The sequence below is a fragment of the Toxorhynchites rutilus genome, chromosome 3 (genome assembly GCF_029784135.1).
Source record: "Toxorhynchites rutilus septentrionalis strain SRP chromosome 3, ASM2978413v1, whole genome shotgun sequence".
NCBI classification, from domain to species: domain Eukaryota; kingdom Metazoa; phylum Arthropoda; class Insecta; order Diptera; family Culicidae; genus Toxorhynchites; species Toxorhynchites rutilus.
The window spans coordinates 330,841,261-330,855,220 of NC_073746.1; the positions used below are offsets into that span (position 1 = coordinate 330,841,261).

At 36.9% G+C, this 13,960-nt stretch overlaps 1 protein-coding gene across 1 annotated transcript in view; it reads right to left on the reverse strand.

Annotated features, from left to right (window-relative positions):
• The window catches only part of LOC129779041 (mucin-2-like), a 39,815-nt gene extending 29,745 nt beyond the window's left edge, over positions 1 to 10,070 (reverse strand). Inside the window, exon 1 of the mRNA XM_055786284.1 lies at positions 9,340 to 10,070. Coding sequence (XP_055642259.1) covers positions 9,340 to 9,394 — 55 coding nt within the window. The 5' untranslated portion in view covers positions 9,395 to 10,070. The remainder of the gene's footprint in view (positions 1 to 9,339) is intronic.
• Between the last annotated feature and the right edge of the window lie 3,890 nt (positions 10,071 to 13,960).

The following is a 13,960-nucleotide window of genomic DNA, read 5'->3' on the forward strand; positions in this document are numbered from 1 at the left end:
TGAAAATCTTCAGGAAGTTTATGTGACTTTTTTGCTCAGCGTCAACTAGCATTTTACTGATTTCAACTATTAACATTAACTTTTTCCAGACATGAATTGAAAACAAATTCATAAGCTGTGTCACTAGAACAATGCAGGAATGAAATAATGTTAAAATAATGTAATACACTGAATAATTGAAACGATTTTTCGGGGGATTTTTCTGCAAAGAAATTTCATCCGATTTACGTTATCACGGTCACTCGTATTTTAGAGCATGCCACTCAGAATACATTAAAGGCATGTTATTCGGCAAAAGATATCAATAAAATACTATTAAAAATAACTCAAGTTATAGTCTACGCTAAGATGGCGAAGTTCCGCAGGAACATAATGTGCTATTGAAGAAGAGATAAAAAGAAATTCATTAATTTTGCATCGAATTGATGACTTTATTAAGCATAGTTAGAATCACTCAATTATAGTCGATATGCACCGTTTTAATTTGTGAGCTTTTCGTTAGACAAGTAGATGGGTCTTGGCCTAGGGGCACGGACGGAAGCTTGAAGTAGGACTGTGATTGTAGAACTGTGACATTAAACGGAGGTCCTGGAAAACAGTTTCTCATATTAAATTATAACGGGTAGGAAGAGGTAGAATCCCGAGCCATAATCTAACATGAACACGAGGAACCGGACACTATCTAATTTTTTTTATATCGACGTTGAAAATATGCACAAAATATCATTATAGCCATTATCACCCTTTTTTCTATTTATTTAATTATGTAGAAGAGGACAAGAAGTCTTCATTTATCAGTGCATTTTTGAACAAAAGTCTAAATAGGTTAGATCTACATAGATATTCGAGCTAACGCCCGAATGTAGGCAAATATAATGCTCATTGCGTTATGGGGGAAAATGAATGGCTAGTAAAATCGAAATAACGCACTCATTTTAATTGACAAATTTTTAACTTTTTCATTATATTCACTGTTCATATATTAAGCAAAAAAAAAAGCTGGATAAATTTCTCTAATGGTATACAACATAATACACTCCTTTTATTTCTCAGCTACTAATCAACGATACAATACAAACCTATTTCGTTAAAAGTCACATTAATTAGCATATTGAATGTTTACGTGGTTGATACGTGCCGCGTAAAAAAACTGCGTGAATTCCGAAATTCACGGAAACATAAACCGCGTATAAAAAAACGCGTAAAAAGCGGCTTTAGTGTATATATCGCTCTAACGATTTTGCGTACTATGCGATTGAAATCTCTTAACACTCCTATACTCGCTCATTGGTCTGTCAGACCGAGAAATCAATAATTCGTTGATTTCTCAGAAAATATCAACACTACGACTTTACGATTTTCTCTAGCTTCGTTATTCCTCGTTCGTCATCGTTTAGCGTATCGCATGTGTTGGTACAAAGGGGGCGTATGCCACTTTTTTAACACTTTCGGTCTGACACACCGACGCGAATATAAGAGTAACTTTTTTGGACATGTGCCTTTTTTCATATTCTAGAATATTGTTGAATGAAATGTATAAATTAATGTTAGTGGCGTGGAATTTTTATTGAATATAATCCATAAGATCATTACCGGACTATTCTTATTTGATTTCAGTCCCTTTTCTAGCTGGATTGAACTGACCCATATATTAACTATTCGTCGATATATTCGTCGTTAGATTCATACGTTCAAAAGCAAAATATAAATGTTTGACTTTCGTATAGTTATTCGCTAAATATAATGGTCATACACATACACACTTGGAAAGAATTTCACTTGTGGAAGAATTGTGAACAGTAAACTATAAACTGATCGGTGGCTTATGGTAATTTTTAACAGTTGCAGTTTCGGGGATATTTTTTTTATAATTGACAATATCGACAAGAAAACAAGAAAAAGGAAAGGAAGTTCCTAGAAATCCTTTTATATAATCTTTTTATGCCCCATCTAAAAAAGGCATTAATTCTTAGTTTACCAAGAAAACAGAGACAAAGAATATTAGAAATGTGCAGACTTTATATTCCAGAATTTTTTATTTTTTTTTATCCCATCCGTTTATTAGGCTCATTTAGCAATTCAGCTGTCACAGAGCCGAATTTATTCGTATACATTTTTATGTTTTTAAGATAACTATTGTTGTATATTATTTAGGCTTAAGATTCCTATCCATCGATAAACATTTGTTTTTTTTATGTATAACACAGTAGCTGTTTAGGCCTAAGAATATTCCAATTCTATCGATACACAACACATGCCGCCTTTTTCGGCGTTAGAATATTCCTATTGTTCGAATGTTCACAGTTGGACTGTTCACAACGGGACTGCTGATATGAGGCTTCCATTGCTGTGTTAGAATTAGCACCAATTACCGATGCAGCAGATCGTAATGTGAGCGGTAAGGGACTGGGATTACCGACACATGATGATTGTTGCGTGGACGTAGTAGCTAGAATAACACACAAAGATGGTCAGTTGAGGGGCCCTGAGTTATTAGCTCATGATCGTTCGCTTAGTAGCGGACACGCAACCAATTAGGCTACGAAGACCCCCGTTCCAGAATTTTTATCATCTTATGAATTATGATCATCATTTTTATCATCTGGTAATTATCTAGAAGGTCGTTGTACATTCTTCTCTTCGATAAAAGACCCGAAAAACACGCAACAACTGCATGAAATGTAAAAAATATGTTTGTTTCGAGCATGCAGTTATGCTATGTTCTGATTCTTACTCCAATGAAACCACAATCGTTTAATACGTTTTTATGTTATTTTATAACTCTTTATACTTCCATGAACTATATTCAGTTACTTACTTTTAATTAATAACAGTGAAAAATTCGAATTTCGTTATTTGTGTTGGAGTATCAAAAATTACTCTATTTTGAGGAGGCTGAATTAGATTACTATTAAAACATAATAATGACGAAGACAACATATTTTTTTGGAGTTCTTTCATTTAATCATACCCTCTTCTTCTAATAAATCCCAATAAAGCCTGAAAAATACACAATGCCAACATTACAGAGAAGTTCAATTTTCGGTCTGTGACACCGTGCGCGAGTATACGTGTTATAATTTTGCACGCGAGTACAGTAGGTTAATAAAAAATCACATGCCTCAATTTCAATTTCATAGAGTGACACCCCTATATGGAATTTAAAGACGTAGTCCTACGTCAAAAACGTTGATCACTAGGACTGACAGTTACAAAATAAGGAAATATTTAAAAAAAGTGGTTTTCGGATGTTTTACGATATGTGACTACTTTCTAGTCGAATTTCGAACTCAAGTAGATTAAATACCTTTGGAGGCGGGGACCGACACTGATATTTGGCAATTGCACAAGAACAATTCGGGGCATAACGTGTTAATAAACTTAGTAGAAGCCAGTCCACATTCTGAATTAGGCATTTTAGACAAGACAATTTTCAACTGTTTACAACAGTTTGGAAAGCCGCAGGAACTATTCGCATTCGCATTCATAGATAAAAAAAAACAAAAAGAACTATCATTCACAACTTGTTATGTTTGGCTCGGATGTATTCTTCCAAAGCCAAGGACTTCCACTATTTTTAGATACCCATATAAAGTTCTGTCCATTTGTGATGAAAGTTGATTTCATCAATACATTAATAAGTCATTGTTATTTCCCATTCCCATTCCAATAGCATTACGCTGCTTCTGTCAATCGAGGGCCAGAATAAACCTGCCCTTCGAGAAATGGTTGCAGAGAAAACCAAGATCCAACCTAATCGATGTAAGAAGCAGGGTTCGGCAAAGACATTTTCAACTAAGGATAGTCACAGGACTATGAAGAAATTCCCCTTCGTATTCAATTGGAAATGAATTTTGGCTTATTCCAGCAGTTTCCCCGTCAACATGACTCAACAGTCATACGGACGTTTAGTTGCTATCTCACTCTACGATTCGACTATATCATTAAATTGTTCCCCGTTAAATGGACTTCATTGCGTAGTGAAGTGACTCTCCCCAAAACGGATTCTTTTCCCTCTCTCATATATGACGTATGCATGTTTCGATGTTTGAGTTCAACGTGGGTGATTTGACATATACTACAGGTGAGCCGTTTTTTTTTGTATCGTACCCGATAATAATACCCACACATATAAAATAGCGTGTAGTGTTGTGTTTTTCTGTATGGTTTTTGTCACAAAATGAACTCGGAAACAAAGTGAACTAAAATTTTATATAAAATTCCTCCCAAACTGCACGCTACTTACTAAAACTAACGCGAGGACCTTTATAGCATAACTGTCTAAGTTCGTTGGTTTGAGTTCACGGTGGGTAGACAATAAACCGTCCATTAATGGTGTACCTACTTTATTTCATCAGAAATTATGTTTTCGTTTCACTTGATATGGACGTAAAAAAAATATTATGTACGCAAGTAAAAAGGTTCGTGTCAGAGGGAGTTGAAGTCAAGTTGAATGAAGAGGTAGATTTGTATTCATTAGTCACGTCAATAGAATAACCATTTACTAAAATGTTCTTCGGCCATCCTCCCTCTCAACGCTCGTTGATTCATTTTCTAGTCAATTCATATCATGTTGACAGCGAATGCCGTTGTAGTGCTAGTCGAAGCGAAACTACTGAGAGGAGAGTCAATCTTCATTTTCCATCTTCGAAGATTTCGGGCCCTAGTAAGAAGATTGAGAAAAAGCTACCGCATACTCAGTCTCATATCCTCAATGACAGACCATGTATATTGCGTATAGCATATACGATCAGCACAGCGAAACAGGACTGTTATTCACTCTGCGGACACGTACGTAGCACACAGCCAAGCTTTCCAATTTTAGATCCATCCGTGTGAAATATGATGGATGAATGGAGAACAGATGGTCTTCCAATATCCATTTTCGGCGAATGGTAAGTAATACTATATATGAGATATTCATATTGAATATTTATCCCAAACAATTTTCCAGTGCTCGGAAATCGTCATTTAAGTTTTTTCCAAACTAAAATTACCGCGGGACCAATTTGAACAACATTCAAGACATAAAAAGTATTTTTTTAAATTTTTTATCCCATTTGTTTATACTTTTTGGCTCATTATCGTGTACATGTTACATGTTTTAGCGTATATATGAATTGTAAATTACACGGTAGCCATTTAGGCGTAAGCAGAGTAGTTTCAAGCCAGGACTTCGACCGCGAATCGATCCCCATCGCTGATGATTTTTTTGTGGACGTAGTTATTCTATAACAACACAAAGATGGTCAATTGAGGGCCCTGAGTTTTGAGCTCACGATCGATCGCTTAGTGAGCGAAGGCGCAAGCAATGTGGCTACGAAGACCTCCTGTTCGGAAGTTGTACAACAAAATTCCAGCGGAGTAACAAAAATGATTATTCATAGACGACGGAACGTACGTGGAGATGGATTTCACGCAGCACCAAGGCCGAAAGTTGTCCACAGCAAATTCAAGTTCATTCCCGCGAACAAACAAACAAGAACCTGGATTTTCTTTGAAAACACGTAGAATGTATACTTCAAGATGTTCCTTCTACATCATAGGCATAACAGTTCGGCTGAAAAGTTCATAAGGTTGACGTCGAGATGGCGCCCATTGCAAACATCTACTTGACTATCACAAAGCACCATCTTTCAAAATTTGACAGCAATCGGTCGATTTAGAGTTATCAGTTCATTGAGAGTGAAGCAACTTTTGTTATTGTGAAAAAAGTAGAAAAAATAACAAATCAATGAAAACGATGGCAAAATCGCATGAAAAAATTAAATGGTACAATTTTCAACCAAATTAAAAATATAAGTAAGTTAACAGCCCTTCCACCAACAGCTGTCATATGGTTTGACATCTCCTGGTCGTTTATTACTCACGAAAACAACACAGTGCCCTTTTTCATGCACATTTCGAAAATTTTAAGCTTGAAGTTGTAAGTATTTCCTAATTCCTTTGTGAACGATTTAGAAATTTCAGTACACCACCTCAGTTAGTAACTAATATGAAATGAAAAAAAAGTGCATACAACGGGGAAATAAAGGTATATTCACTAGATAAAATTATGATGTGTCTTCGGATGGTGGTGGGGCACATTCGGACACTGTTTAATACCTCATAAAATTTGTGTCTGATTGTTGTTTACTAACGAACATCAATTTAGTCTAATTCTCAGACTGATGGTTCGAAACTACAAAAAGAAAACCGATAGAACCAGCATCAACGAAGATGAGATGGAAAAAGCTATCGAACTAGTTTAGAATAGAACGTTTTCATGATTCTAGCCCACAGGTGGTCCAACTGGGTCCATTGTCTTTGCTAATTTCCCAACTAACGGTTGCATAACGGGAAAACTGTTTCTCAATGTTCTGGAACATTTGAAAAAGGTAGCAAAAAGCAACGTGAACGAAACAATTTCAAAAAATCAGAAATCAATCAAAAAATCATTGCACTTTGGAAACAATTAAATATTGCCGAGAAAATTGCACAATTCATGTATCTTTTCCACCTTATGTCACAAATCGCTTACAACCGCTGGATGTTTCAGTTATGGGCTCTTTCAAGCAAAAGCTCTCAGTTTCCCAGAACGATTGGCTACTCGACCATCCTGGAAAAACTATTTCTATACACGACCTTTCAGGTATAATTGCATCGGCTTATAATGCTTCTCTCAATCTGAGTAATATCCTAGCTGGATTTAAAATGACAGGTTGCTATCCATTCTCAAGAAAGGTTTTTTCGGACAAGGATTTTGAATGCTCAAATGATTTCACCTACTGGAGCGGATGTAGCAATTGACTCATCGAGTAATACAACAATGATGCAAAACATTGCGTCTACAGCACAGATAGATTTTACATTGGCAACTTTGTCCCCGGAAAATGTTGAACCATTTCCAAAAACTTCACCGCGGAGAAAGCATAATCGCGAATTTTTACTGACTCTCGTAGCAAGTAGTTTCCTTTCAGACAAATACCGATAAACAGAAAAATGCAGAATATGCTGGAAATAAGAGGAAACGGAAGTAATTGTTGATAAACATAGAATTTTTATATTTTTTTTCGTTGTCTGAAAGTGCCCCAGGACTGTCCGAAACTGCCCCACACATGGGGCACATTCGGACAAAAAGGCAGTTTTTAAAAATTCGAATAAACCATTCGTTATCGCATCAACGCACACCTCTCACACGCTCATATGATACATTGATGTCCAAATGACAACCAGGATGAATTCAGCTTTTTTTTAAGTTTACAAAAAATATTAAAAATCAAAGAAAAAAAGTGTCCGAATGTGCCCCCCTCTCCCCTAGTATAAAAATGGTATCGAAAGGTTTTTTTTTTTCTTTCTTTATTAAAGAGATTTTCAGCCAAAGGCTGGTTCATCTCTAATATCGAAAGGTTGCAAGATCGCTATAATCGCTGTATCGCTCTCGAAGGCAGTTATGTTCAATAATAAAATTGAATTTTGCAAAAAAAATTGTTTTACTATGTTACCTTATAAACTTTTCGGCCGAACTGATATATAGCAATCAAGATAATAAAAAAAAAAGTTTGACAAAGTGCAATTGAAAAAAAAACCATGTATCAAGTTTAGGTAAGTTATGAAGGATGAAATCAACAAATGATCAAATATGTTTGTATAAAAAGTAATTTTCACTGACAATTTCTAATCTTTTTTGCCCAGAATTGATTTTTTCGACACGAAAACCCTCGAACATTAAAGTTTTCTTACTGTATGAACGTTCGTGGGTTGATTGATCTTTTTCAAGGCTAGAGGCGAATGAACTTCGTAGTATTTAGTGTAGTGTAGCCTCTAAAATTTGAAACGTAGTGTCGACATCCACGGTATGGAATGAAGCAATTACCTGTGTCAGATTAGTAATCCGGAAAGCAGTTCCAATTTGTTAGAAACGGAATTAAAATCATCGTTTGATGTTATTTAAATGCCTAAAACACGTAAACCTGCCCTTTACTTAATAATTTTTCTATAAACATCGACGTAGCTGCAAAACATATGGGAATTATAATTTTTTAATTATATTGTTCATAATTTTCCTATAGAGCAATTCCATGCCAAATCCCCGACCTACTCTGAATTTTATGAAACTAAGTACTTATAGAAACTACCTCAGAAAGAAAGAAAATTATGGAAACTACCTAAAATTACAATTTTCTTGGTCAAATGACCTATTTAAACTACGAGTGATTTTTTAAAACAGCGTATTGAAAATTTTTAATCTCTCTTCCAGGAAAGCGTAACTCAAAATCCAGATGTCTGATTAAAATATGATGTTTGACCAAGTTATTGGGAAACTATTGAAGAAAAATAACATTTTAAATGGCCTGTCGAAAAAATCTCTCTCGTACAATGAATTCGATATTAACACGTTAAGCCCTGTTTTTTGATACTGCGCTTTACATTTAGCGCGCATCAAGAGCGTTTGCACAATATCAGTGTTGGTCCCAGTTCACAAAAATACTTAATGTATAAATAGAAAATAGTCAACAATTCGACTACAAAGTGGCCACATTTTGTAAAACATCCGGAAACAAACCGTATATATTTTTATTTTATTATTTTCTAACTGTCAGCCCCGGTCAGTCAGCTCTTCCCTACCAAAAAGCTCAACGTCGGCCCCTAGGCACAGTATTAAAAACTTTTATATTCCATATGATAATTAAAATTGTGATTTTGAGTAGCTTCCATCATATGTACTAAGTTTCAATGAAATCGAAGAGGGTCGTGTCCTAATGCATGAATATAAATATGCATCAGAATCCCTTCTAGTGATTTCTGATACTCATTCCCATTCAGCCACATCAGACCGAAGCAACCAGATAAAAAGGTCGACAGACGATGTGTGTAGAGTAATTAAGAATGTTCAGAAACCCATTTGTAAAACAATCTTTCGAATTACTGTTTATTTAATTTGTTATGCTATCATGTTACGGCAACCGATCAGACACGCACGAATTATCGAGTGAAACGAAATGTTCATTCGATCGCTTTAACATATGTTTGAGTTGTAATACTCTCATGTTCAATAAAACATAGTGAGTTCAGAATTCACATCAATCGTTGATATCTGAATAGAATGGACAGAATAAAAGTACTTCCAGAAAACCACCAAATCACTGTGACCTACTTTTTGCCCCGACATTCATGAGATGATGTATTACCGCCAAACACAGAAATTAACACCATACCTCAAAACGTAATCATTAACACTTCCTACCAATCGATTCCACACCTATCCGCATTACCCTTCCTCCGGTAGAAATAGATAGACTTCATCAATAGAAATCAGGTTGCTTCGAGAGTATTCCCCGATTCTAGTTCAATTCTTACCGTTATTTTTCTCCCGCCCGGACTCCTCTCGACTACTCCTCTTTGTGTGCGCCATGGAATGCGCTCTCAATCCAGTGCTCGAAACTCGCTAAACTGCTACTTTTGCTGACGTTGATTCGTGCTATCGCTGCTGCCCGTTTCGATGACCGGGACCGGGCTGGGATCTCTTGAACCGGACCGCGAAGAAAAAGAATCTCGTGCTCTTTCTTCCCTTTTCTTCTCGGCGAATCAATAGCGAACGCCTGAGATTTTCTCACTCCACTGCGCAGGTTCAAAGTCCTGCGTTCAAAGGAAAGTCATTAGCCTTTGGCCAATTCGACCCACTATTGGCGAGCGATAGACATAGACCGCCAACAACGGCGAAACGATTATTATGATTCCTATGCCAAGAATATATGATTTTCACTTTCCAGCTGTTATTTCTTTCACCGATTTTCGTTTTCAGCACTTGCCCAGAAAGAAGGCGCTAACACCAATTTGAGTGTGGTATTATTTCGAGAACCTATAATCACTTGTTTGTTTTTCGCTGTTTCTGCCCTTCATCAATTGTTCGAGCAGTGAATAATTTGATCGTGAATCAGACAAAGATGAAAATTCTTGGTTCATAAATTGATGTTAATATAGAAGCACCCAAAACATTAACACACCGAAAGGTGTTTGGTTTTGTTTTCACGTTTTTCCGGGATTGCGTCCGCTCACGTCGGATATTGGCTTCAGACTGAAGAAGCTGGCCTGCCGTTGACTATCGAATAAAAAACCGCGAGACCGCCAAGCGCACGGCATCCGATAAAGAAGCAACATATACATAATTTCTTTAAGTTGCGCTGAGCGCTCGCTGTTTTTCTTCTGTGTGTTACTTTTCACTGCTAGCTGTTGGTGTTATTAAAGAGCCCCTCTCTTTCCCCATGGATACGTGGATACGGTTCTTACGAGCTAATCGGCAAATCAAAGGATGCAAACTTTGTTCAGCTGATGAGTTGTTATGTTCTTATGCTTATGTATAGCTAAGTTGTTTATAAGTATTGAATAACGTGCTGGTTTTAGATATTGTTGAAGTATGTTGTGTTCTCAATATTGCAAAAGATGTCAACGAAAACTGCTTCGAAGGGGCAACTTAAATGTCGGTACCTTTGGGAGAAATCATTTGAAGAAGAGATCAAGAGTATGTCCATGCGATCCATCAATATCGACCGCAAAGAAGTTAATGATTATATTTGAGGTCATGAAACTAGCACTAGTACACACTTATTATCTAACTTGCCACTCAAGATACAGGCAAACCTTTTTTTGTGCGGGGGATAGGGACCGCACAAAAAGTCGCATTAAAAAAAATCTTGCAAAACTTCACCAGTAGCTTTAGAAAACCGTGTTCGGTACACATTTTGAAAAAAAAACTTTTTTTTGTGCGGTAGATAGGGACCGCATAAAATAAGTTTCCCCCAAGAAAATCACTCAAATCCACACCGTTCACCGTTCAATTTCCTTTTGTTTCCCTGCTTTGCGATGGGACACTTTGCCTTTTCGGTTGCGCGTGGCTGTTTTGTGCTTTTAGTTGCATGTCGAAACGTGTTGCTGTTAGAAATCATGTCATGCAAAAACTTAGAAAAACTTAGAGCATTTGATGAGAGGAGGGGAATGATTTCAAAAGTGGATAATTGAGACGCAAATATACCTTTTTCGCACTGAAATGCATATGAACCATCAAAAAAAAACCAAATGGACGATAACTTCGTCAAATATGCTTCTTTCCATACACCGCACGAAAAAAAATCGCACCAAAAAACCCGCACAAGAACAGAATATCGCACAAGAAAAATCGCACAAAAAACAAATCGCACAAAAAACAGGTTTTACTGTACAACCAAAGTGTGTTTTATAGCATGAGAATTTCAACTAAAAACTAATTGGAAAACATCGAGAAGGCGAAAAGATATCTAAGAAAAAGAAAGGATACGGAGACAAATGTTTTGAATTATAAGGACTTCAAACTTTCTAAGTTAATTCACCTCTAACCTTGAAATGACTTATCTGAAAAACTAAAGTAAACTCTCGGTCTTGAGAAAGGTCATTTGAAAAGCCTCCCTGCCGTCTGATCGCTGGCTGAATGACTATTGAATCGTGAATATTTCTTCGTGAGCTGCAATGTTATTTAACAAATTAACTATCAGAAAACCTGATGGATCTGATGGTATTCCCTCCATTATTTTGAAAAAGTGCTTCTAAAGCTTGTCTCAAACACTGAGCATCTTATTTAACCGCTCGATTCAAAGTGGCATCTTCCCGGAAATATGGAAGAATTCTTTATTTTTTCCAGTTTTCAATAAGAGTTGCAAAAAAGATGTGACAAACTACAGAGGGATTGCTTGCTTATGCACGGTTTCGAAATAATTGTACTGGATTGCATTTCTCATGTCTGTAAATGCTACATAGTCGAAGAGCAACATGGCTTCATTCCAAATCAATCCTGCCATACAAATGAAACACAAATTTCTGCATTACTCGAGAATTAATCAAGCAAATTAAACCAAATTTGGCATGTGGAGGTTTTAGGGTGCAATAAATGTTTTTACGGTGGTTAGATACTCCTCCCTCTTCTCTAAGGGGGCTGCCATACAAATGAAACACAAATTTCTGCATTACTCGAGAAATCATCAAACAAATGAAACCAAATTGGGCATATTGAGTTCTTAGGGTGCAATAAATGTTTCTATAATGGTTAGACTCTCCACCATCCACCCCCACCCCTCTCTAAGGGGGGTGGAGAGTGTGTTTCGAACAGTTCTGCGATTGGACTCGTGAACATGCGCTGAGTAAGAAAACGTGAATGTTTGAAGGTATTGATAACAAAAAACAAATTTTGGGCGGGACGAAGTTTGCCGGGTCAGCTAGTATTGAAATAATATTCCAAGCGCAGCGAAAGAAAAATAATATAGTTGCCATGACCTTATCAAGGGTTAAACTCGCTTCTCCACTGATAGATGTTTTAATTCTTCACCATAAAATGTGAGAATAGGCTCCCTCTTCCATCGCACGTTGAAGTCTTCCCGAGAGAATCAAAAACATTAGGCTATCAATTCTCAAATATTCCCCCACCACCCACTGCATACTGCGTGACAGTAGAAACTGGCAGCCTGCATTTTCACGTGGGAATCAACCCACAGAATTATAACTATAACAGCAGTTTGATATGATACCTTGGGATAGTGGGGGTAAATTGGTCATGGGGGGCAAAGTGGTCACCTGCTTGTTTGATAGTATATCTATTGACTATTGACACCGTATTGATAGTCATCTCTAGCCTTGAAATGACTTATCTGAAAAACTAAAGTAAACTCTCGGTCTTGAGAAAGGCCATTTGAAAAGTCTCCCTGCCGTCTGATCGCTGGCTGAATGACTATTGAATCGTGAATATGTCGTCGTGAGCTTTAATGTTATTTAACAAACTAACTATCAGAAAACCTGATGGATCTGATGGTATTCCCTCCATTATTTTGAAAAAGTGCTCCATCTCATGTTGGAAGAATTTAATAACTTTTGAGTCAACATGTACTTCCGTAGTACTGTCACATGCCAAAATATAAATAAAAACAGTAATTGCTCTCACGATAGCCATTCGGCCGTAGTTCTGTGCGCATGGTATCTAAAGAATTTTTCGTGAATTTTAGTTTGTTCAATCTGATATATTGGACGATTTGTCAGTTTAGACAACTGTTCACATATTATAGGAGAGGTGAACACATATTTTGTTCAATCTCAGCGATTAATTAGCATAGAAATTACTTGGATGTTTGGGGGCAAAGTGGTCATAGGTGAATAACGACTTACACTGTTCTGTTTACTAAAGCTAATATACCTCATCACATTCTGCCCTTGAAGAGGTTCCTTTTGTGGCTTTGCCCTGGAAAAATATGCCACTCCAACTAAACCAAGCCTCATTTTACGTTATGTGTTTCTTACAACGTTTTTGTATGCATCAGAAAATTTAAATTTAAACTCTAGGTGAATATACCAAGCTTATTTCGTACATGTACCTACTATATCGAATATGATTTGAACTAATTTAGACGAATAAAACGCATTGATCAATCACATTTAGCTTGATAAAGGGTGTGTCACATCAAATTGCATCACGGAAAAAACGCTGTAGAATTTTAATTTTCAGGAATTATATCTTCAGCTTTCGCTTATAATCAGATAAGAGTGTATAGATCACGTTGGCCATGCTTCACTGTCAATTTTTCGTAAATTTGGAAAAATGTCGTCGAACGAAAAAGAGCGTCGTGAATTAATCCTGCGCACTCATTTCGAGAATCCGGAGTTGTCACATCGGGACATCGGTAAGATGCTGGGAATCGTCCAATCCACGGTCAGCAGAGTACTAAAACGATACTTCGAGAATCTAACCATCGACCGGAAGGTGAAGAACGGCAAAAATGGATGGTCCGTCAGTGAAAAAGATCACAAGCGCGTAGTTAAGCAGTTTAGATGTGATCCGAGAAGTTCGGTCCGGGATGTCGCCAATAAGCTGAATTTGTCAAGTTCATTCGTCCAGCGGACCAAGCAGCGGTAGGGCCTGCGTACATACAAGGTTCAGAAGGCTCCTAATCGCGACGAAAGGCAA